The following is a 26,954-nucleotide window of genomic DNA, read 5'->3' as shown; positions in this document are numbered from 1 at the left end:
TCTCGGGTGAAAAAAAAATGTACTGAGCTATAACTTTACATTACATACAAAAAATTGCTCATTTAATAAAGATTTCAGAAAGGTACCACACTTACTGTTTTAAATAGAAAAAAAAAGTTATAGCCGCTTTTGTGGGTAAAGGACTGAGACACGCTAGAATGTATTTAATAGATTTAAATTAAATTTGCTCTTGTTACCGTCAAACGACATGCTAAATAGTACAAAGGTACATAATTACTTGCTTCTGACATTATTTTATGTTACTTACCGGAATTCGGACTAGAGTCTATAACAAGGGCTATATCTATCAATATTTTATGTGAAGGATGGGTTCACGTGAAATAAGATATACATGAGTTGTTTGAAGAAAAATTTATTCATTTATTGATAAAATATGCTCAAATTGGCGACCTTCTACTCTAATACAAGCTCGGCACCTTTTAAGAAAAGACGCTTTTAGAGATCTTAAACTCAATTGGGCTATCTCAGCAGCAGCTCCATTTATTTGTTCCCGCAAATGCTAGTCGTTTTGAATTGCTTTTGAATAAATTTTGTCCTTAAGACAGCCCCAGTAGAAAAAATCTAATGGATTCAGGTCTGGCGATCTAGCGGGCCACGTGATTGGCCCGTATCGTCCAATCCATCGGCGAGGATAAGTTTCGTCTAAATGAGCTCTTACTTCACGCCCGTAGTGAGCAGGGCACCCGTCATTTTGTAGCCATAGTCTTCGCCGCAGGTTTAAGGGTACATCTTCCAAAAGAGTTGGAAGCCGTTCCTGAAGGAACTCTATATATCTGTGAGAGTTGAGCGTTGGCGGCAGTTCCACAGGTCCCAATATCTGACAATTAAAAATACCGCACCATAAATTTATTTTGTACCGGTACTGCGAACGATCTTCTCTCATTTCGTGAGGATTGTATATCTGCCAACTGTGAAGGTTATGTAAATTAAAATAACCATCACGTTTGCATGATGATTCATCGCTCCAAATTATTTTATTAAAAAAGTTGGGGTCTGATTCATGCATTCGCAACATTTCACGGCAAAATCTAACCCTCGACAGGTAATCTCTTTCCTGTAGAGCCTGAACACGTTGAATGTGGTAGGGATGAAATCGATGGTCTTTTAAAGCTTTGTGAACTGTAGTTTTTGGTATTCCCGTCCGTCTTTCCATCATTCTCACTGAAGTCGATGGAGCTAGTTCCACTTCCTCTAACACAGCTTCAACATCTACCGTTGCACGCCTTCCAGGTATGCGACCTTAAAAAAGTGAAAAATTATAGTTAACAAGCAAGCAAACAAGAAAGGTGTAAAAATCACTTACCTTCATATATTTCTCTATGGGTCCGGGCGAATACTTCTCGACCCGGATGTCGACGATTGGGGTATCGCTCTGCATAGAGTCTTTGAGCAGCTCTGGCATTACAGCAAGCTTCACCGTAAATTAGGTGAATATCCGCATATTCATGCGACGTATACTGCGTGTTCTCTGTCATAGTATTAATAACACAATGTTCGAAGGGTCCAATTTCACAAAATCCACTTTCACTAATTCCGGTAAGTAACATAAAATAATGTCAAGAGCAAGTAATTATGTACCTTTGTACTATTTAGCATGTCATTTGACGGTAACAAGAGCAAATTCAATTTAAATCTATTAAATACATTCTAGCGTGTCTCAGTCCTTTACCCACAAAAGCGGCTATAACTTTTTTTTTTCTATTCAAAACAGTAAGTGTGGCACCTTTCTGAAATCTTTATTAAATGAGCAATTTTTTTATGTAATGTAAAGTTATAGCTCAGTACATTTTTTTTTCACCCGAGATAGTCAAAGTTGGGGAAGAAAATATCAAAAAGTTAAAAATCCAGAAATAGTCCTAATTTTATGATGGTTCCTTAATTTATTTTAACTACATTGCATTTGAGTATGGAGAGGCAACTATCTGGAAGTATTTTACATAAAAAATTTACTAAGTATTACCCGGTTTGTAGTTGCAGTTAAAGAAAACACATGAAAAGGCACGATTTTTTTTAAATTCGAAAAAATGTAAATATTTCAAAAACGGTGACACTTTTACCTGAAAATTTTTTGTTTATCAGTGAGCTCACCCCCCCACCTACCTTGCCCTAAAGTTTGGCACGTTACTTCTGGGACACCCTGTATATATACTAATACACAGTCAGGTAACTTCATGCATGCACTTATATTTGCATATTTATAAGTGTACTACACCAGAGACATCGCATACAATACATACATATACATATGTACAATAACGTAAACTTACTACAATTAAAATATTTATATGAATACTAGTGTGCCCCGTAAAAAAAAACAGTTGGGATTTTTCCACAGGATCTGTATACAGTTAATTAAATGTACATATGTATTTAAATACCTTCGCCAAAATTTTCCAAAAATGTTATTATTTTAATTCCGTTGATAAAATGTTTAAATATTTGTATGCACACCATCTAAGGTTAAACATCGCTATCATCTGAGGTGGTCTTTTGGAAAAGGTTATTTTTCAAAACCAGTTTTATTTATAAAAAAAATCGATTTTTGGTGGTATTTACAAATCGGTCTTGCTGACGTATTTTTTTTTAAATATTTTTTCCAAATATTTTTGCGGAAGTCTTTGAATATAATAAACTTTAAAATTCCGGTGGAAAAACAGTGCCGATGTTTTTTTTTCTATGTATTCAGAGTGATGCGCCCTAATGTATACATATACGTATGTAAATAAATGTGTGCATACTTAGTTATGTATGGATGTTTGCCTGCATGTAGTTGTCTGTATTTTTAAAAGCTCTGTCGCTAGTTCGATGCAATAATAATTATAATAATTTTGCAATTTGTAAATGCCACAGCGTTGTTTGTAGCATACATCCTTTGTACTCGTACCACGGAAATGTAAATATTTGTAGTAACATTCAGATGTGTATACGAACACATAAGCCGTCATCGATTCGCCAACAGTTAGCGAGAGGCGAAACGAACGAACTCAATGAGGTACAACCAAACTCGCTATCGTCTATCCGTGCTAGCTAACTTTGTTGTTGCTTTCACATGCAAAATTCTTCTTTAAGCGACCGGAACTCAAACATAGCGAGCGAGAAGTGGCGAATCGATGACGGCTATATTTTCATAATTGTTTAATATGTTAAAAATAATGGCTACAAAGCCGAATGGGATCAGGATTAGGTGGTTTAATAGATCCTGTTATGACAGTTTGGCATAACACCAGTTAGAGGGATGCACCAGGAGTAGGGGCACTCATAGTGAGCATACACAATGTGTCATCACATCTTCGAATGAAAGTAAATAAATCAGCAAATTAGTTGTGAGAATGCCTAAAAGTATGCAATGCCGGACTCTTATTAAATATTTTAGTATGGGTGCAATTCACAACCGGAGTATTGCATCCATAGTAATATTTGTATCCACAACTATTCGAAAATGTATATGGAATGATATAATCAATGGAAAATAAGCGGTTATTACCAAAACATGCACAACTAAATGCGTGTTTATGTGTAGTGATAATCAAGTCATTTATCGCATTCCCCAAAATGGTGTTTATAGACATGATTACATATAAAGCACAAACCAAATTTACAAGACAACAAGCAACCGGCATTACTGCAAAACTATTTAGCAGCCGACTAGGACAAAATACGTTCCAGTGCTTAAATATATGTCTACGTAGATATGTATGAAATGCATATGTATGTAAGCATGAAATTATATATGTAGATGTTATTGTATAGCGATTAAATAGCTTGGAATTGCGTCGTAGAAATGTGGAATTCTTGTGCATTTATGTATGTCCATATGTGTGGGTCTGCGTGCTTATAAATATGTATTTATTTCCATGGAGGCATCATCATAATATGCTTTAGCCATATGCGGTCATTTTCAATCACATCCACACGCACACACACACACATAAATAGAACTGTATGTGGGTAGGTGTTAACCAACCACAAATAGCCATTGTGTGTGTGTGGAGCCTATTGTTGTCCTCAATAATGCATTGCCAGACAGATTTGCCACATGCACAGAGTAAAAGCATTAAAATGCTATTATATGCACATACATACATATGTATGTACTTGCTTATATGAATACTTGTACGTATAAGCTTATGAATGTGTGTAGGCATAGATTGAGTGGGCATTTCTGGACTACTGGGTGCTGTTGCATGAACTAAGCAAGACATTCGATTTCTTTGTTTTTCTATAATTTTTCGAAGATAATCAGTGGCAATCAACCAAGTACTTCTATATAATGATTGAATTATGTTTCAGCGCCAAGGCAATGCAGCTAAATTGCAGTCTCCTGCTTTAAGATTTACGTAAGTTTTTTTTCCATTTCTGAAAGCGTTTTTGCGCGCCTGCTTATGCCAAGCTAGCGGAGGCTCTAACGTTAGAGAAATATTTGATTTTAGATTAGAATTCTAATGCAGTTCTCTAATGTCTCTCAAATCAAAAATGAGGCTAGAGGACTGTGTTTGAATTGGATTTGAGAATGCTTATAGAAACATTGGGCATTAGAAGGCAATTATAATTCGACGATAAAATAAATACTACTGGACACATCTAACCTTTTTCTCGATATCGAGAATTAAGTCTACTTTTTTCAGAGAATGCTATAATTTCCAACAGCTTCTCTAATTATATTCTAACCTTTTACCTTATAGAGAAACACATTAGAATTCGAATTGCTTTCGGAGTATTATGAATAGTAGAGAAATCTACAACAATTACTAAAGAAATCATAATTTCCCTTTGCTATTTTTTTATTTTATCGAAATCGATAAATTTATGAATATTTGTGTCGATATGTATTTATTATACATATCCTTTCATGGAATCCTCTACTGTTGTATGTTTGGGTGTATGTATGTGCATATTTAGTCATATCGATATTGTCGTTTTTTTTCCTGTTATCGATACATTTATAGTCATCGTTATCGTTATTTTTATCGGTTATGTTATCGACGTTATTGTTATGGATGTATTTATCGTTTTGTTTATTTATATATTAGTTGGTTTTGTTATCGATGTATTTATAGTTTTTGCTACCGATATATTTATTGTTATCGTTATTTCCATCGGTTATGTTATCGATATATTTATATTTGTAATTATTGTTATCGTTATTTTTATTCTTATTGTTATCGATATATTTATCGTTACTGTTATTGGTATATTTATCGGAAATGTTGTCAATATAGTTTTACTGACTGTTATCGTTGTGTTTAATATTATAGTTTAATAACTATGTTGCTGTCAATATAGTTTTGATATTTTATTGTTATATAATAGTTTATTGTTATCAACATTGATAAGTTTGCTCTTATACCTATTTATCGATATCGACGCCAATAGAAATGTCAATACATACAAAATACTTGTACTTATTCGTAATTATGCTAGCATTCCAATTTGTATAGTACTAAAATCTTACTAGTACAAAATAGCGTTGCCATGTGCTTTTATTAAGTCAATTGACAGCTGCAAAAGCCTAAATGCACACTTAATTGTTTATAACCGAAAATAAATTACCCAGATGAGACCAACGATACTTTAATAATGATTGAAATATTTTTGTTCATAATTAAAAATACAGTACATGCGGCAAAAATGCAGAAAACATTCCTTTGATGTCTTAATGAAAAGCGACGCAGCAGCATATTGATTTAAATTAAATATGTACTACTCCTTCTTCTGCTTCTTCTTTAATTCAGCCCTGATAGGCCATTAATTGTAAGCGCAAGCGTTCGAGTGTAAGTCATTAAAATGTGCCCTGAAGCTGAATGCGTTTGTACGAATTGAATATACATAAATACCTCATGCATTAGTGTGCACGTACATGCATACATATTTATGCGTACATATTTATATATGAAGGGAAATGCCAAAGAAATAATACAATCAATAAAGTGTTAAGAATTGGCAATGGCATAATAACATTCGTTGTCAGAGTCAATACTTTCTACGCTTAATGAGTGATTCTGACTCGCAAAAGCACAAACGAATAATAAACATTTCAGGATACACCTTCATATGGGTGTATGTACGTATATGTGTATATAAGTACGAAAATGTGTCTATGTTAAAAATAACAATAAGCGATTAATTCTTTTTATTAAATGCTAAAGTATCAGCTGAAATCGAGACTTAAATTCAATCTTTTTAAGCAAATATTATGCAAAAGTATTACAAAATATTAGAGAGCTTTTACATATACGAGTACCTACTTACATATATACTTGTAGATATTTATGTAGGTAAGTTAAGTTTTAACTAACCGCCAACACAGTTTCTCATATTTATAACAGGTTGGCCAAAATATTACGTTAAGTTAAGTTAAGTTAAGTTACGGAAATTAAGTCTAGACTAACTGAGCTTTTAGTTTACAGCATAAGCATTACATAGACAATAAGCTGTATTCTTTTTCATTAAGGCAATAATGTTCAAGCGCCTAAAAGTATACATATGTTCGTATGTAACTTATCAAGAAACATTTAAGCGCTTTAAGAAATTCGTTGCTTTTTTATTGAATTTTAAATAAAATGGTTTTGTCGACACTTCGTCGTCAAAATTTTATTCACACTCAACTACTTGAAAACTGTGTTTGCGCGAGCTGCAAGTGAATTGGCTGCTATTCCATTTCATTGCCTTCACATTTATTGGCAAATAAAATTCGCTAGTGGAGATAATAGTGGCACGAGAGAGTAGTTTGATTGACACAAACGCTGAAATGCAATAGAATAAATTTTATTAGTTTATAGTTTATGGGGAATGTGGTTACAATAAGTAAACCGAAAGCGAGAAATGAAAAATGTGGAATAAGTACGCGAATAAAATAATTGTCAGCAACGTAACAAAATCGAGAAAACCAAATAGGAAGAAAAAAGTGTTAAATAATGCAAATAATTTTCGTGCTATTTTTATGTGGAAATAATAAATTTTTTTGTATCAACATACATACATAATCTGTGTGAGAAGTACACACATACTCACATACATATATTCCACCATTGAACTTGCAATTCGCATTTTAGCAATGCACTTAACCTGCTTCGATTTCAATTTCAATTTCAGTTTTAATTTCAATTTCAATTACAAGTATGCGTCAAGTATTTTCTGTTATTGCGCTTCGAAAAATGGGTATGCAAAAGTGAAATGAGTTGAATTTGTGTAATTTGATTCCACTCAGCTGCTGTGGTGGCATTGTTTTGCATTTTATGTGCCAGCGTGGTTATTGTTCGTTGCTGTTGTTGTTAGTGCTCTGCACTTAAATGCAAAATATTCAAGTACACGTCCTTCAAACGCAACAACAGAGGGTTACACTATATGCAAACATACAATCAAACTTTATTGTTTTGCAGTTGCGCTGTAGGGCAGGGTTGCCATTGAGATTCGCATTGTAACCATAGCGCAATAATTGTTAAATGTATTCACTGGAAGTTTTATGTGGCGTGAATTGGGGTTGTAGTTTTGTAAAAAAGTGGAGTTATAAATTAATTTTAAATGCTAATTTGCCAAAAATTATGAATATACATTAGGGCGGCTGGTCATTTTATATGGGAGATATAGCACAGAAGGATTATACGTGTAAGTCTAAGCAAAATTGCGAAAATAAGTTTCTTACCATTTTGCTGTAGTGTCGTAAAGAAGTGCTTAAATTTTGTATAAAACTATGATCTGAAAGATTTTTCCGGTATGAGGAATCCATTTCTACACTTACAGTTTTCTTTAAACTTCCATCAGAGTGAAATTTTTCAAACTTTCTTCAAAAGCTCAAATGGATTTTAGACCCATAGTTTCTTAGGAAAATATGCTTAGAATTACAAATAAAATCCTCCTATGCTATTCGCGCATAGTCAAAACATAAAAAAAAAAATAAAATAAAAAAATTCGTCCGCCCTAATATATGTACATACGTATGTATATTCACAGTTTATTCACTTCAGAGATTAAATATTTTATTCATATTTACAAAATCTTTTAAAATCTCTTTTGTGATCGAAAAATAATCGTTAGCCGCTACTCTCTACTATATGTTTTTTCGAAGATTTGTAAAATGTTAATAACAGTGCGATTTATCTACAAAAATTTTGTAGTTTTCAGGTTAATGTCGAAACTTTTCTTGATTTTGATAGGATTGATGGATTTCTTTGGATATTTTTCTGGAAATTTTTGCGATATTTTTCCAATTTTTTTTAACATTTCAAGGTTTTGCGTTCCATAATTTTTTTTGAGTTCCGCTTTTTTTGAGTTTTTTCGAACTATTTGTATATTTTCGAAATTCATTGGACATTTTTGACACGTTGGTATTCATGTTTTATTTTTCGAAATCTTTTGGATTTTTTTTTAGCGAATTTTCGTAAATATTTGTTTTTCGATGTTTTTCCGCGACTTTCATTAACATTTCAGGGAAAGCGTTTTTATTTTTTCGAATTTTTTTGTAATTTTACTAGACTTGTTCGAGTTTTTTCAGGGCTTGCATTTTATTTTTCGAATTTTTTAGCGACTTTTCAGCATTTTTGCGACACGTTTTGAGATTTTTGTTTTGTTTTTCGGTATATTTCTGAGCTTTCGGCACTTTTCTTGGATCTTTTTCGGAATGTTCTGTTAGCATTTCTTGGGACATCTGGCACTCCTTCGATGCTTTTCTTGATATTTTTAGTTTCCACCTGCAGTTAGTCAGCAGATCAGCCTACCGGCACCTTATTTCTAAATGGGATTTTATGCTAGACTTGGATACCTTGGATACCGACCAACTAGCAATGCTTACCATAGTTCGTTCTGAGGCTGGAACCCCTTTACACAATTCTCTGTTACTTAGCAAAGACTTCAGCGTTAATAGCATTGCCCACATCTGGCAGTCGAATAGACTTTTCGATTTTAAATTTTCTTTCATTAAATTTTCATTGCTCTTTAATGTGAATTTCTGAATTTCCTCTTAAAATTTGTTTTAGTGTTTTACTTCTTTAATATTTCGTCCAGTCTGCTTACATTTTTTGTCACGCTTTGAATGCTGCATGCTAATAAATATAATGAATTCATACTGCGTCGTCGCCATCGTAAATAGCGCATTTAACAGTTGAAATATTTTATATTTTTCCGTTGACGTGCTATTCGGTTCGCTGAAATTTAGTTGACAGTACAAACCGAAATTGCATAGTTGAAATGTACATTTATTTTTTATTTTTTGTATTTTTTCAACACTTTATTTCGCCATAAATGCATTTCGTTTAACGGTCTTACTTTTTCGCACCCGCTTTCTCTTTCTACACACAACATTTTTTAGTTATACTCCTTTTTCTTATGCGAATACGCTTTATTTTACTGTCAACTTATCAGTGCACAGTAGTCTACCTTAAGGCGCATACTTTAATATGCTGCATATAATTTTTTTTACTTTTAAAAATTTGGAACTTTAACTAAGCTGTGAGCACAAAGCAGCAACAAGTTGTAGCGGAGTGGCAATATTATAGCGCAACTAATGCTGGCGGAATATTAAAGCGCCACAGCGGCGCACAGTGGAGCGTATAAATGTGGTCGTAGACAAGTCAGTTTAGAGGTCTCAATTTTCATTCGATTTACATTTTTTTATAAAAGCTGATAAAATTCCTTACCAATCGGTTGGGGCCGATTTTTCAAAGGTATTTCAAACTGTTTTTATTTTATATTTATAAGTTGAATTATTTTTTTCCTTTTTTCAAATACAAATAATTTTCTGAGAAATGTACTTACATGTAGTCATCCTTATGCCAGAAGAATGAATGTGCAAAGCTCCTGATTTTTTTCAGTTTTTAAATTTTGGCCATAGCCAACTTAAAAAAATTCTATAGAAGTTGATACATATGTAGGATTTATCTAAAATTAGTATTATTTGCGAACAAATTGATACCTCAACTTATCAAATTGGATAAAAAATGGTCAAAGTTAGGAATTTTTTCTTAAATACGGCCTTGAATTTATAGGTACGTATTTAAGTATGTATAGGATTTTCATATTTTTATACAGTGGGGTTAAAGAATGTTTTCATATTTTCGATTAATGTTCAAAATGGCTTTTTAGCAAAAATTTAGTTTTTAACAAATTTTTAAGTAATGGGAATAATTATGGCCCATAAATTGTTTGTAACAAAATTAAAAAAAAAAAAATAACTGCTGCATATTTCAGAAAATTATAAAAAAAAAAAACAAAAAAAATAAACTAATTTTCAGTTTTATTGTTAAATAAAACAAGTAAGAAAGTCTAAGTTCGGGCGGAGCCGAACATTAAATACCCGGCACAAGTATTAAATATATGTTTTCCACCGTTCCGAAAGCTACCGCTACATGATAAGCGGGTGTATAAATATTAAGTAAACTAGCATCCTTAAATTTCGAAATATTGAAATTTCAAGCATTTCTGAAATTTACCGTTATATGAAAAGCGGCCGTAATTTTAGTCCGATTTCAATAATTTTCAACGGTTTGCTTTTATGTGGCAAGCACAATAATCATACCGAGTTTGGTACAAATTGCTAGAACTGTTACCGATATACATAAATGTGATCATAATTGGGCGGTGTCACGCCCATTTTCCAAAATTTTATCATAAGCGTATTTCCTGATAAAGAATTGTTGCAACCGTCAATTTTGAATAAATTAGCTTTATTATTTACTGATTTATCGAGGATTTCGTATTTCTCGAAATTACCGTTATATGGGATGTGGGCGTGGTTATTGTCCGATTTTAAAACTTTTCGGCCATTTGGTATGCTGTACCAAGGTCAACAACTGTGCCAAGTTTGGAAGAAATTGGTGCAACGGTTTCCAAAATATACACATGTAACTATAAGTGGGCGTGGCTACGCCCATTTTTCAAAAATTTTTAATATTCTTATTTCTCGTCTAAAAGTTATTCTAAATGTCAATTTTGAGTGAATTATCTTCAGTAGTTACTAAAATATCGCAGTTTTCGTATTTCTGAAAATTACCGTTATATGGGAGGTAGGCGTGGTTATTGTCCGATTTCGCCCATTTTCAATACCATCCGTCCCACGCCCAATAGAAGTGCATGTACGAAGTTTCGTTAAGATATCTCAATTTTTACTCGAGTTATCGTGTGCACAGACGGACGGACGGACGGACGGACAGACAGTCACCGCTTAATCGATTTCTCTTTTCATTCTGATCATTTATGTATACATTTGTCTATATCTATCTCGATTCGTTTTGCCTGTTACAAACAACCGTTATGTGAACAAAGTTATAATACCCTTGTGCACAAGTGCGCTCGGGTATAAAAAAGTTTGAAATTCTTTTTAAAAAATCAGCTCTCACTGATTTATACGGAATTTTATTAAAAAACAAAAAACATTTTAAATCGGATGTAAAGTGAGACCTCTGACTTGCCCCACTCTGCGCCTCGCCACTCCCATATTCATTCATTCCATCTCTAGGTTTTTAAGACTGCTACTACTATGGGCTGCAACTCCCCCATCTGCCACGCTGTGCGCGCTGAAACTTTGCTCTGCTCTGCATTTTTTCTTCTTAAACATTGCCACATTTTACTATCTACGCTGTCGCATTAGCTTTTTACAAGGTGGAAAATTGTCTGTTTGCCTGCTTATTTCCTGAATGCTTCCGTTTTTGTGTGTCTTCGCCGAAGTACCTGTGCTATCAGCTTCTTCTTGCATGCTTCCTTGAAAGTTGCAGTGCAAAAAAAAGCCCACATAATGCGTTGCAGCCTGCCCGATGGCAGATGACATTCAGTGTGAATGCAGTCGGTGGAAAGTATGTAAGTACAAGTACAAGTACAAGTATGTCGCTAGTGTCGCTACAATGCTACAACAACAGCAATTACATCCCTAGCCAGTTGACAGGCATTTACATTTATACGCAGCAATTTGAAAATGGGTTTTTATTTAAGTTAGTGCTGCTACAGCTTCGGTGTTGACTGCCTCGCCGGTTGTCACATTACTGGCTGCTAGAATACTGCTGCGTGTGGAGGGAGGTGGTGCGGTGCGTTCGGGGCGGAGCGGAGCTCGAACGTTAATGTTCACTTAAGCAAATTGTAAGCGCATATTTCTACTAAAATACATACTGTGTAATTTTTGATGGCAACAAAAAACGCCTAGCAAGGACAATGTACACATTTATGTTTGTTTGTATGTAATACGAGTGCGAGTGGTCCTTAGAGTGGTTAAAAAAAAAATGCGTTCCAGCGGCATTTTCAAAGAAAAAATGGGTCAATGGCGGCAACGCTCGAAATCCGCGCCAAGCTATCACTCTTTGAGGATGCATTGGCTTCTCGACGATCACGTGCGGGTTTTCCGATCTCCAGAAGGAGCAGTTTTGTTTTTTAACATAGTCGCCGAGATGAAAATGCACTTTGACAAAAAAAAAATGTTTCGAGCAAAATCGTTGACCACTTAGAGCTGCTCTAGGGCCCAAATCGAGAAGCGATAACGGAAGGGGGACGGTCGTGTAACTTCAATTGCCGGGGCCAATTGGATCTCGGCACGCACACTCTTGGCTACGGGAGCCACATTCTCGTTAGTGGCGACCGTGCGTGTTTTCCACTAGGAAGCCAGTCTCACTTACCTTTCGCCTCATTTCGGACAATTTTTGTTTTTCAAGAAAAGCACTGTTTGGGCTCCACAACAATGACTTTTGAAGGAAATAAGTTTATATTATTTTCGAAGTTCTTCAAGCGTAAAGCGATTAATTTCGTTCCGCGGCGATATGATACATACCGACTTTCTGTAAAGTTTTCCACCGGGAAACGGTCTGCCCCTGTTAATATAACATATGATTAAAAAAAATGATTACGGACCACCCTTATATGCAGTGACTAGCTGCTGCAATGATTAAAGTAGCCAACTACTTTGTTAACTGGCAAACTACTTTCTGCTCTACTTTTAACGCAAATAAAATTTGATATTTTTTTCTTTGCATTTTCCAGGCTTTCTTACTACACATCCACTTATATCTTTCCTTTTTCTTCTTTACTTCGTGTTTTTACAGTCTCCTAAGGAATGCAACTTGGTTTTGGTGCAGCGTACGCCGGAGATCTGCGAATTCCTTGGACTAGTAGTGCCGCCACCAGTGCCAGCAGATAGCAATAATGGCAGCAATACTATAACAATAACAACAACAACAACTACAACGATAGCTTCAACGACAACGTCCTCAACGATCAGCACAACAAGCGCCACACCAGCAGGCGGCGCACATCCTGCCGAGCAAACTGGCTCCATTGGAGGTAAATTAACTTTGTTGCGATGAGGTTATTTTCTATTGCTCCTACTCGTACTCGTACTATATACGTTTTTTAATCTATTTTACCACAGTAAATTTTACATTTTGCAATTTTCCAATTTCTTCACAATCTATGTATCTATCTTTGTATCTTTCTATATGTATATGTATGTGTGCGTGCCTGCGTGTGCAGCTATATTGGCGGCCATATTATCGTTGACTTGCTTTGTCGCTTGCCTGGGAGTGTTTGCTTTTTCGCCGGAACGCCGGAATAGCGTGAGACGTTTATTTAGACGCAGCACCACGGCGGTGCGTTATTCGAGGGTAAGTTTATATGCACTTATGCGTTAAAGGACTGAAGGTTAAGTTAAAGTTAAAATTTTATTGATTTTATTTATTTTTGATTTTGATGTCAATACTAAGTTTTGATTTTAGTTCTCTATTTCGAATTCAAAATATTTTATTTAACAATTTTAATTCAAATTTGTTCAAAGTTGTTTGTTTTATATTGATATGTTATGACCTTTATAATAAAAATGATAATTTAACCCTTAAAATGGTATATATATTTTTCTGATGAAATTTAAACGTCATTTTATAATTTTTATTTTTTTGAGCAAGAATAATCGTTGTTTTTTAACTTTTTTTTATTTCTTCGATAAAATTTTGATCGTTATTTTTGATATTTATCATATTATAACCGTTATTTTCAGATTTAATTTTTTAGATCATATAATATTTGAAAGGTTCACAAAACAAAATTTGGAATCTGTATTACTTTATAACGGCTAAAAATGACCGGAAATTAACAAAAAAAAAACAATTAACGGTTATTTTTGATCGAAAAAAATCACAAAAAGCGATTGAATTTGACCGAAAAAATTATAATCGAAATTTATTCTATTCTCGATCGAAAAAAAATAATAAAAAAATAATTCTTTTGCAATGATCTATAGATGAAAAATTTTGAAATTTTAACTTTAACTTAAGTCAAAATTTTCTATGAAACTGAGACTAAACAGGTAAGCTGAAAACAGGATTATCATTGTGGGAGGATCACCACAGCATGGCTTAAGGCCTGGCAGATCCAAAAATCGGAGGTGCATGTTAACTCTTCAAACGGGTGGTGCTACATACATGCAACTGTGGGCTTAAGGAACGCGCAAAGTAGACAAGTACAATACACACACAGACACACACTAGGGAAATGCCCAACAAATTCCTATCAGTATATTAGCAATGGGCAGAGAAAACTTTTACCCTGTGCACATCCATACAAAATGCTATATACCCTAACACGTAGTGAGACGTTAAGAAACCGGGATCTTATGCTGCCCAGAAATAATCACATATCACTTGCGGTTAATTTACAGAACCCCGACTACTTGCCGCGATTGTTTACTGCTTTCGTGTTCCTTTTAACTTGTTTAAAATCTACTCGATGTAGAACTAAATTGAAGAACATGCCACTGCTGTGACGATAGCTTTGCTGTATTAAACATTTTAGATATACAAGTTTGCTTACATTTTTGTAAAATTTTACTTTTTATTTTTCTTTTATTATGATTTCTAGAGTAGTTTTTTTAAACGAAATAATTGTTGACATATCACTATTCCTCTGCAGGTACAGTCCAACGAAGAGGCTAATCTATTGCTTGAGCCGAATGGAGAATTTACGGAAAGCGACGATGATATGCTGCTTTAAGACAGTGGCTGAAAACCCTGCAACAACTACAAAAAACAAGGATTTCAACAAATTTACCACAAAAACGTGTATTGAAGACAAAATTAAAATTGAAAAAAAAGACAACTACGTATTTAATACATATACATACGAAATATTTTCATAGCTTAACTAAAATATTGTACTGAAAATTTTATGAGCTAAAAAATTTAAGCGAGCTTTTTCTTAGCCACTCAAACCTCACTGAAAAAAACTAAGAAATGTAAAAAAACACCAAAGATGAAAGACGAAAAAGGCAAAGAATGAGCGAAAGACCAAAACATAAAATGAAAAGAAAAAATTAATTAATAAAATAAGAAAAAATAAAAAAAAATCAAAAGAAAGATAATAAAAATAACCAAAACAAAAAAATTTATTAAAAAAAATAATAAATAAAAAATAAATGAAACACTAACAGCCAATTTTACAAAAGCAATTTAAATGAAAAATGATTTTAATTTTATGAATTTTATATGGAAATTGGCAGAAAATAAAAAAATTATTTTCCATTTAAATTGCTGATGAAACCGGCTGTAAATGCAAGCAGCAAACATCGGCGGCAACAATACTATTGTATTAAAAAGGAGTATATTATAAAGCAAGGAAACATTTTTAAGCATTTTTTTTGAACTTTATGTTGTGAACATTCTAGAATGCAACAAAACCAATGAAATACTTATAAATATCTGCAAACTGTACAAGTGCGCAATAAACGAATGTATGAATGTAGCTTAAAGAGATACAAACAAACAAGAAACACCAGCAAGTGTGAACTATGTATATGTTTTTAAAATTCCTTACAATCGTAAATGTAATTAATGTTTTTTAAGCCATCAAGGTTGGCAAAAAATGAATGGCCTATTTTCTCCAATGTGAACTATATGAATGTAGTATGTATTTTAGCATTCGCAATAAGCGTAATGAAAAGACAGCTAACGGATATGCAGCTTTAATTGTGATTGTAACGCACACATGTGTATGTACATATGTAACTCATAATGTGTTGTGCGTTGTATGCTTAAAAAACCAATGAATAATATATGTACTTACTCACTACATACTTATTTAATCCTATTTATTTGTATTCATTCACAGTATCTATAAATGTACTTAATTTTTCCTCTAATTCAAATAGGTTTGTCTTTAAAAATTAAGCTTAATTAAATATATATAAAAAGCGATGTATAATCATTTTGAATAAATGGATATCGACATAATTAAATCATACATATATATATTTTTAATTATTTTTAGATTTAATAATGAAGCACACGTTCGAAAAATGCTCTTACTATTTTGGTTGAAAATAGAAAAAACAAGTAATTTTTAGCAAAAAAAAACCGATTTCAACTCTCATAAAAAAAAAAAATATATATATATATATATATATATATCATGATCCACTGATCGGATCTTAACCAGATTATTACCAGATTATGGGACCACCTCTGAGACACTACCTTCCCGATGCAAAAAGAATTATCGAAATCGGTTGACGTGGTCCAAAGTTATGCGGTAACATACATAAAAAAAAAAATTAAAAAATATTCCGACGAACTGATAACCTCCTCCTTTTTTGGAAGTCGGTTAAAAACAAAAACCAACTGGCGTAATTGGCCAAAGCTGCTTTAAGCTTAAACAACATATGTGTGTTTCCATAATGTCGGACGTGAAATTCGTACGACGACTTTAGAGTTAAATAAATCAAAGTAAAACGTAAGTCACTTCTAAAAACTTTTGCCGTTGTGCAACTTTTATTCCGTCCTTTGGGTGACAAAAAAAAAAATTAGATGCGATTAGATCAAATTCTAAAATAGGGCGTTCTTCAATCAAATTCTAAAATAGGGCATTGTTAAAAAAATTTTTGACTTAGGGCGTTTTCGAAATGGCTGCCGAGAGATAGGTCGATCTTCCACTCAGCCATCGATATGGCATGCGTGTATGTATGTTATGTGTGTATGCATGTAACTTACTGGTGTAAAATGAGTAGCATTTTCTTTGGCATTGGTACCGCATCAGGTACGTGAAATCTAACAAATTAATTAAAAGGATTTTTCGGTTATAAAAGTTCGGAATGTGGTGAGATGGAAATGTACCTAAGAGAGTATGAGGAGCAGAAAAGTTGAGTGCGGTTTTGTTAAAATTTGTTTAAGTAAACGAAAACAACCACAGAAATTTAATCTCGTAATGTATGCATCGGTGAGACTTGTATGTAGTGGAGATGCAGTGAGTAATGATCATTTGTTGAGTAGCTGCTTTGTGAGTCTTTACACCCAGAAAAAGGTTTAGTTATAATAACCAAGATTTGGTTATAGTGATCAAGTGGCATAGTTGGATATGGCGAAATAAATATATAGTTCACGAAAGTCTGCAATTTACTTAAGACTTCTAGTTGGGACAAATGTATATTTGTTAATAATTACAAAACGACTTCATTGATTGGACAATATTGTTAGTTGAATAAAGTCATTGTTGAGCAAATATAAACAATGCTTTGGTTGATACAAGTTTTCAATTAATTTTGTGACCTTGCTGTAGACTTGAATCAGCTAACCGTTTATTATTGGAAAAAAAGTTTCAGTTTGACACAAATAAAAATTTACTCGATGTTTGTTGTGTTTACTTTCTTCTTTTATTTGCATATACATATTAAGCATAAAAAATACGTACATATTTACATAAGTTAGTTACTAAAGTAAATAATACATATGTATATGGTGGTAAGAATTTCCTAAAAAACAACGATGATACAGGAACAGTCGTGCGAAAACCCAGGTCAATGTCTGCTGGAAGTATACTGCTTTGCTTTTTCCTTGGCTAAATAGACACTTTCAAATTATAATTCACATGAATTACATATATATCCACTGAAAAACCTCGGTTGGTATCAAACGTTATATTTTTAAATAACTATGCGCGCACCGAAACAACTCGCGGTGATAGAAAAACTGAGACAAACAATTCTGTGCATGTCATAGCACACTATTTTCTTTCTCTACCTAGCGCAGCGATCGACATACCATAGCTCTGGGACCACATGCGTGTTTCACCCATATACGAACGGCGGTAGCGGAACAATGATTTCCACGCACAATGCAATGGTCGGCATACTAGCCCATTCAAACGATTCAATAAGTGGGACTGTGTGCGTTGCTCAGCTCTTCGTATGTGAAACACATATGTGCTCAGAGAGCGCTCAGCATTCTTTAGGGGTGGCTCACAAGCATGAATATGTTCCACTCTCAAACCAAATCGTGGTTGCCTCAACCAAGATTTGGTAACAATGACTAAACCATGTGTTGAAAGAAAGCTTATCTGCATTAGCAGAGCTTAATAACATCCTTTTATGAACCACACGTTCAAGTTCAATGGAATTTGTAGAAATATGCTTCAAAGAAATAGTTATTAGTATTAACCAAACCCTTCAACTAAATTTACGATTTGTTACAACTTTGATGAATATTAGAAGCTTTAATATATTTAGTTATAATTACCAACCCATGGTAATAGTTCCCAATCCTTGGTAACAGTTCCCAAATATTGTCAAAATTCGGAAACTAAATATCTTTAGTTGTCGAAACTAATCCTTTTTCTCAGTGATAGGTAAACGTATTAACATACTCAAGCACACTAAAAATAGCAGAGATTCTATGACTACTACAGTCCAACTTCTCTTTAACGAATGCCAAAAAACCTGAAAAATTACTTCGTTATATAGAGAATTCGTTATTCATATAAGAAAAAATTGCGTTTTTTAACAATTTTATTTGAAGTGATCCTCCTCGACTAAAATGTCGAACACATTGAAAGAAGCGATACGTTAGAATATACATACATACATACATACATAATTATCATTTTAAAAATGTATGAATTCCCTTAAATACAGTATACATTTATTGGTAAATAACTACGTACTGATGTATTCGGAAAAATTCGTTGTAAAAAGTATGAAAAGGATTCAGCTCTCACATTTTTGTAGTTGATTCACAGAAAAAGAGCTTCGTTATTCAGAAGTTCGTTACAGAGAAGTTTGACTGTACAACTACAGATATGTGGCTATGTGAGTAATTAAGCTTACGTTTCCGAACAATTTGCGTTGAGCTGCAATTAAGACGATGTAACGTGACTTAATTTTATTTTTGTACGCACACTTGTGGCTACTTATGTACATACGATGTATGTATGTCTGCCCGTTAGTGTGGTCCAAAAATGTATGTGAAGAATTCTTGCCCGAATTTTAATGCTCCCACTCGCTAGGATTGTTCTAAATCAAAAAATATTTACACGTTTTATTTTTTTTTTTTAATAGTGGCAATTTTTTATGGGTTATCCAATTGCATTTCTTGGGGTTTTTAGGGGACCAATAAAAAATTAATATTGGAAAATGAACAGAATAAATTTGTATTATTATTAAAGGCATCTAGAAGAGAAGAATTCTATACAATTTCTACGAATATTTGATTTTTTTTCCATATAAAAAACATGGAAAACTTTGAGTACTTTGAGCGACCTTAAATATTTTTTAATTTTTAAAAGGAAAAAAGGGTATATTTTTTACGATACAGAATAATTCTTGGAGGTGCGAGCATTAAAATTTCGACTTTACTTTTTTGGATGACCCCCATATACATTTGTGTACATATGTATACTTATATAAACGTTACAGCATTTATTTATATGGCACATCTCTTCAATACAACGCAAAGAAGAAGAGCAAATAAAAGGAATTCGCATACATCTTCAGCACACCATTGCAAGCAAAGGATTTCCTTTTCCAATGGAACCCATACAGAAACGAAGCACTTTTCCATCTTCAATACAAACGAAGATGTATGTTTTTTTTTACATACGTAGCCTTTGTTCATTGTGTTTTCACTCCTTACGCCAGCACTTCGCAATTCTTTGGCAACATTCCTTCTCGAAACGCATGATTGCGTGGTTTCACACAAAAATAGCTGCAGCTACCTCGATATTCACTGCTTTTAACCCATCGACTATCGCCTCTCATTTCAACCGACTAGTGGAACGCAGCTTGTCAAGGATCGGTTGGTATGGAATTAAATTCATTAGCAGCACTAAATTACAACCTCATGTATGTGATTACGAGAGCGTTTTTATTTACACTCAAGAAGCACATACATACATGCATACTACAAACAGGCAATCATATCAGTACCAAGAAAACCCAGGGTTGCCACTTACCTGTTTTTTTGCGTACCAAAAACTGTACCAGAATGTAAAAATGTACCAAAATATGTTTTAGCTTTAGATTTAGCTATTTAAACATGTTCCAAATACACATTAGTGCTACAGTTATTAAACCAATTTTTCACGTACACTGAGGGAAATAATGCATAGTAAAAATGAATACTTTATATTTGATTACACTATGCGACAGTCAAAATCGGGATGGGATGAAACCAACGGGAAATGTTATATCGGTCAAAAAGAAGTTATACGTGTCCCGGCGTGCTGGGTCACGTCTAGGAATCGAGATATATATATAACTATCATATAGGGGAAATTATCACCTTTGGTGGACTTTTTTTGACATAACTCGAGAACCACTAGTCCGATTTTGCTCAAGCAAATTTAAAAAAATTTAGAATTACAATTCCTTTAATCTGTTCATATAACGTTTTTCTATATAATCAACAGTTTTGCCGGTAAAAATAAATGTATGAAAAAAAAAATATTTTTTGCCTAAAATATTAAATTTTTTTAAAACTGTTGATTATATAGAAAAACGTTATATGAACAGATTAAAGGAATTGTAATTTTTAATTTTTTTAAATTTGTTTGAGCAAAAGCGGACTAGTGGTTCTCGAGTTATGTCAAAAAAAAGACCACCAAAGGTGACAGGTTCCCGATCACTGACCGCTACCATTTGTCTCACAGTGTTATCGTTTAAAAATGTTCGTATTTAAAAATAATATTTTCATACGAAATTTATAACGCAAGTATTTGACTGTTCACATCTGAGTATGTATATGTAAGTGTACATACCCTGCGGCAATAAGGCGGCCACTTTTCCGTTAAGGAGTAGTACTTCACTGGTTAAAATTAGACTGGTCAGAATTGGACATTTCATCTCACGCATTTTTTCATTTAATTTTTTCACATTTCATGCATCGAAAATGTCAGCCTTCGACCGGTCCCCAAGGAACCGGCCCACAGTGTAAGATTTGACCCATCTAGCTGCTTTTAATTCTGTAGTTCGAAATCTATTGAAGATATATTAATGAAATTTTGCCCAAGGTACGTCATAAGATAGGCGAAGCTTTTTACAAAAAATTGGTAATTTATAGTTACTGTCATGCCACCCTATTATATAACTGCAATTTTTAAAAATGCAAAAACTGAAATTTTTAACTAACTACAAAGGATAAAAAGCCCAAAATTGATATTTAGAATTTCCCTATAACAAGATATTATAAACTGACAGAAATGGACTTAAAAATAAATATATATTTTTTTTTAATTATGGGCGTGGAAAATATCGATAAAAAAGTCAAGTTGGGTCAACAAAATTCCGTTATAAGTTCAATATTTCTTACTCTATTTACAAAAATGGGATACCATTGGAAAGGTAATGAATCAGGCTTTCTCTTTTCAAAACGAAAATATAAGAATTTGTCTCGGTCGAGATAAAATGCAAATGAATTACTCGAAGAAAATGAAATTCCCAGTAGGCCAAAAAAAAGAAAATTTCATCAAAACCTGCACTTTCCAGCAGCTAAAATTATGTTGTTTAAAGTCTAAGAGGAGTGGCAAATAAACTGAGATACAAACTTTATCGAATAGTGGCGGATAACGAGTTTTCGGGTCTAATGAAATTAATAAATTGCTAAAAATAAATTTAAGTTAACATCGTTTTACTTTAACATGGAATACTCAGTCCTAGTTTACTAAAATCCCAAAAATGTATATTCATTAAAAAGAACATACCCAAGCAAATAAGACCAAAATGGTATTTTAGTAATTGTTGCATAAATCACATAGCACCGACAAAATAAACATTGAGATTCGGTTTCAAATATAAAAGTTTAAATATTATTGTGCTCGGTAATTTTCCAAATCAAACCCCGTCACGCCATACACTTTGATTAAAATTGTTTAGTTGTCATTGTTTCGTATTTATCAGGCATTTCTAAAAACATTCTTGACGTTGTTTTCTAATTTGGCGACACAAAATAATGGAATTAATCTTCTCTAGAATATGGAAATGATACACTGTGCGGCCTAGAGATAGACGAAAAGTAAAGTTTGGCAGTGACAGGGTGTCTTGTAATCCAATAAAAAAAGATAAAGAACACAGCCCTGTAAATGTCCCAATCGCTTGGTCTGAACATTAGAACACAAATTTACATGCGTGGCTGTAGATCAGTGCGCAGAGATGCTTGCCACTATTTGTTAGCTTTCAGTAGGGTCCGGGATCGAATGCCGTCAGAGGCAACATGGTTATAAAATGATACATTTTTTTTGTGTTTCCGAATTATGAAAAAGCATCTGCGAAGTGCAGAACGTAATCTTACTCCAACGAAAAAAATCTGCAAAATTGGACTAGTCCAGGACTATCTTACGGTCAGTGTTGATTGGACCGGTCCTTTTCCAATGACACTCCAATGCTAAAAATGGCAGTTGAAACCATTGGCAGGGGATTTATGAGGGCTAACCTAGGGTGAGTCTTGATTGCTGCAGGGTACGCACCCCAAGCATGCAGAGAGCCGCTCGGAGAGCGGTGACAACACACACATTTATACATAGTACATACATGTTTATCCGTACAAATCGTGGGCTATGGTGTTGATGGATGTTCAACATTTGAAAGCAAATTTATATGCAAAGATGCTTGCCATAAATTCTTGACATCCGGAGATGGTCGGGTTCGAATTCCACTACAGGCAACATGCAAATTAATTTTTTTTTTTTAGTTTTTGTCTTGATTATTCACTTCACAGATACTTTTTCAGCACGAACGCGGTCATTTTAATATGCGCGTAATTGAATTGAATATTTACAAATATTCAATACTTTCGTTGACGTTTATAGTAAGATCAATTACGTTTCTATTTGGTTTTAATATTTTTTTGCCTCAGTGTATACGAGCATAAACTAGTATGTTAATAAAAAAATTTCCTACAGAGTTGAGTATTATTTTTCTATGTTCAGAAACTCCGAAACCGCTTTGCTGCCCCCTCAAGCCATCGAACACGTGTCGGTAAATTTCTCAGTGTTACTGTTTTCCTAGTTTCTTAGCTGTTGTTAATATTTTCTGTGAATTTTTTTCTCTATATACTTTGCTACGTTTTAAGTTTTTCATACCTTCTAGCCATGATTAGTAATGTCTCACATTTTACGTTCCCATGCAATTATTGCAAGCAATATAACACCCACAGCTATTAACATAAAAAAACACTTCTTTCACTACAAAAAATGGTAGTTTTCTTAGGAAGTTCTACACCTCCGAGATGGCTTCGGCAGCTACCACTACGTTTTGCTCTTTTTATGGCACAACAAAGGCATGCACATTAGGGCGGTAAGTAAAAAAGTAAAGTCGGAATTTTAATGCTCACACATTTTATATGTATTTGTAGCGGCCGCTGTGGTGTAGTGGTAAGCAGTGCGCGCTTCCACTCCGCAACGCCTGGGTTCAAACCCTGGTCAAAGCAACATCGCAAAAAATATAGAAAAAAGGTTTTTTCTTAACAGCGGTCGTCCCAAGTGCCAATCTATTATATTATTACATTTTATATGGGAAAACCCACTGTTTTATAGAAATCGTATGAAACTCTTGAAAATCAATATTTTTTCAATCGAAGAAATCTGTTTCTCTTCCGGAGACCTCCGATAGTAAAATCTTACTGTTTATTTCACCATTTTTTTACTAACGGTTTTTTATGGGTCCTCCCATCGAATTTTTTTGGGTTTTTTGGGGACCTATAAATGGTAGTTAGTATTAAAAAAAGTATTGATTTTCAAGGTGTTTTTCACCATATAAATAAAATAAATTTAAAAGTTCGTGGGCTTCGAAGCGGTTTTAAATATTATTTTTTTTTTAACAAACAAATGCTCTATTGGACTACCCTAATGTACATACATACATGCTCCTCTATTTGGTTACAAGTATTTTGCTCGTTTTGTTGCCTTGCGGTTTCTTTAGTTTGTTAAAGTTTTTCATGAGCTTTGCAATACTGGCTTAGACTCTCTAATTTTGACACTTGAATAATAAAGGGCTTCACAGTGCATTCGTAGATAATATACATATGTATGTATGTAGGTATGTACACTTTGTTTGATGATGCAGGAGCATGACTAAGTTCTAGTATTGTATATAGTACATACATACATATGTATGTATATTGGCTACCACAACACAATACAGTATACTACAATACATATACATACATAATATATTGGTTTGTGCAAAAATGCATATTTTCTTTTGTGTGGTTGCAAAAGTTCGGTTTGTTTGGCTAAGGCTTTGTTGGCGTTGAAAAGTGGTTTTATAGCCACAAGAATTCAATATAACTTTTCCAATGTAGTATTTTGCATATTTTGGTATGCAAAACTAACTAAGAAATTGCTACAAGAAGTACAGTTGTGTATATAACCGTAAAAACAATTGAAACAGGACAGTAAAACTGCAGCGTATACTGCTTTGCAATGTTTAAATGGTCCCAGTGGTGCCCACTGGCTATTATGAAATTTTTGCCGTAAAACTTATTTGGTTGCTGACTTAAATTTTATTCAATTAAATTTAGTAGCTTGTAATGAAATTTGCAAGTTGATTTGAATTGAATAAAAAGGAAAAATAAATAATATCTTGCATTTCAAAGTTCATTATTGTGAGGCGTGGCTTGCCCAATTAGGGAAAGTATTCTTTTTTTGCATTTGCGTTTGGAAACGGCAAATACTTAAATTTTTTATCATTTAAAAACTGGTTGTACATTTTTAGTTATTTAAAAACGAGACATAAATTACATGCTATATAATAACTGGACATACATTTTTAGTAATTATAAAGTGGGTATACATTTTTGAGTCGTCCAAATACTGGTCAAAATTTATTGGTAATTTAAAAACAGGTATAATTTTTGACCATTAAAAAAATGGACAAAAATCTTTGACTAGGAAATAAACATAGAGACATGCAAAACTGATCAAAATTTATTTATATTAATTAGTTGTTCAACTAAAAAAAAAAATATTAAATCCACCTGCTCCCATGAAATTTTTATTTTCAGTTTTTGAATAATCAAAAAATTATGTCCCACACATTATGTCCTAAAATTTTTTATGTCTACAAATTAAAATTTAGTTTTTCAATTAATAAAAAAAATTATTACATCCACCTGCTCCCATAAAGTCTTAATGTTCAGTTTTCGAATAATCAAAAATGTATATCCAATACTTTTTGTCCCATTTTTTAAATGTCTACAAATTTATGTTTAGTTTTCCAATTACAAAAAAAAAAAATATTACGTATACCTGCTCTCATCAAATTTTAATGTTCACTTTTTGAATAATCAAAAATTTATATCCAATAACTTATATCCTATTTTTTAAATGTGCATATATTTATTTAGTTTTCCTAGTACAAAAAAAATGTATCGGTTTATAAGGGCCAAAAATAAAGAAAATGTCCAATAATATATGTTTGTTTCGCTAATTACCAAAAATTAATGTCCGTTATTCATTTTCAAGCATTCATGTGTGCTTTTAAATTGGCAGCGGTGTTCAAAGGGTTTTTAAAAAAATTAACATAAAAGGATATTATTAAGCAACGCTCTTTATATATATGCAAATAATTTTGCTTATGATTTACCTCCAAAAAAACTGAAATTTTTTATTTGTTTGCAAATTCCAAATTTATTTTAGACCCAAGGTTTCTTCGGCAAATTTTCTTAGAATTACACGTATAATCCTTCTGTGCTATACGCGCATAGTCGAACAAATTTTACCCGCTCTAACATATTTTCATACATACATATATTCCATGACTGGTAGCAGTGAGGCCTATGTAGCTATTATTCTCAGGCGACATGAGACATGAGGCATCTCATCGGTGTATTTTGACAGATCTGCAGTTTCATACACTGCATTCTACCAGAACTTTAGGGAGAAAACTGACACAAAATAATCAAGAACCAGTCGCCAGTGGCCGTGTATGTTACCAACAATGTTTCTTTGTTGTTGAGGGTCTGTACTTTAATAACAGTAGCAAAAAAGACCAGATAGGTAGACGTAGTCAATGCCATGCTGTAGCAATATCGAAAAATATTCAGCGTAGGGGATCACTTAAACTCCTTCTCGTGGCTCAGAAAAATTTCGCCGGTATTGAGTTGATTTACTGCGGCGAAGCCCTTAGCCTATACTTAGGGGGTATTAACCAAAGTTGGTGGTTTTAAAGATTGCCTGAATGGAAGTCGACTATCCTTATAAACAACGTATACAATATATTACACCGTAAGATAAAAATGGAAGGCATTTTAAAGATCTCTAATTCAAAAATATTTTTAATAGGGCTGCCACCTATTTCGAATCGCATATTTATTTAATTCTTTGTTTAAAAAAGGTAAAATATTACTATTTATGGGTACCTTAAACAATGCATTTCCTATATACAAAATCTTATCTCTTAGGATAATAGTTTCAAGTTGCCACTTATTTTCGATTCTACACAATTTATCTTAAACATTGCAATATGAACATCAAATGAAAGGTATTGTTGAGAACTTTGGTCAGGAAATATTTTCTATCAGGGTTGCTACGCTTCTATGCAATACAAATTTGTATTTTGTTAATTTCAATCAAAATTTTTGTTTTTATGTATAGACAGTACATATCGATGGCTGAGTGGAAGATCGAGCTTTCTCAGAATACTTTTCAAGAACGCCCTACATCAGAATTTTATTGAAAAACTCCTTATCTCAGAATTTGGTTGAATAACGCCC

The 26,954-nt window shown here is 33.2% G+C and overlaps 2 protein-coding genes across 5 annotated transcripts in view; one reads left to right on the top strand and one right to left on the bottom strand.

The window, feature by feature from the left end:
- Window positions 1-15,076, top strand: part of LOC118737779 (cation-independent mannose-6-phosphate receptor) — a 196,249-nt gene extending 181,173 nt beyond the window's left edge. For both annotated transcript variants that reach the window (XM_036468533.1, XM_036468532.1), the window contains 3 exons: window positions 13,038-13,275; window positions 13,465-13,595; window positions 14,896-15,076. In XM_036468533.1, coding sequence (XP_036324426.1) covers window positions 13,038-13,275; window positions 13,465-13,595; window positions 14,896-14,976 — 450 coding nt within the window. In that variant the 3' untranslated portion in view covers window positions 14,977-15,076. The remainder of the gene's footprint in view (window positions 1-13,037; window positions 13,276-13,464; window positions 13,596-14,895) is intronic.
- LOC118737777 (protein toll) overlaps window positions 1-26,954 on the bottom strand; it is a 141,590-nt gene that overhangs the window by 44,557 nt on the left and 70,079 nt on the right. The gene's annotated exons all lie outside the window — the stretch shown is intronic.

Source organism: Rhagoletis pomonella, unplaced genomic scaffold, assembly GCF_013731165.1.
Source record: "Rhagoletis pomonella isolate Grant_MI unplaced genomic scaffold, Rhpom_1.0 Rhpom_scaffold_00004, whole genome shotgun sequence".
Classification (NCBI taxonomy): Eukaryota; Metazoa; Arthropoda; class Insecta; order Diptera; family Tephritidae; genus Rhagoletis; species Rhagoletis pomonella.
This window is presented reverse-complemented; position numbering and strand designations above follow the sequence as displayed.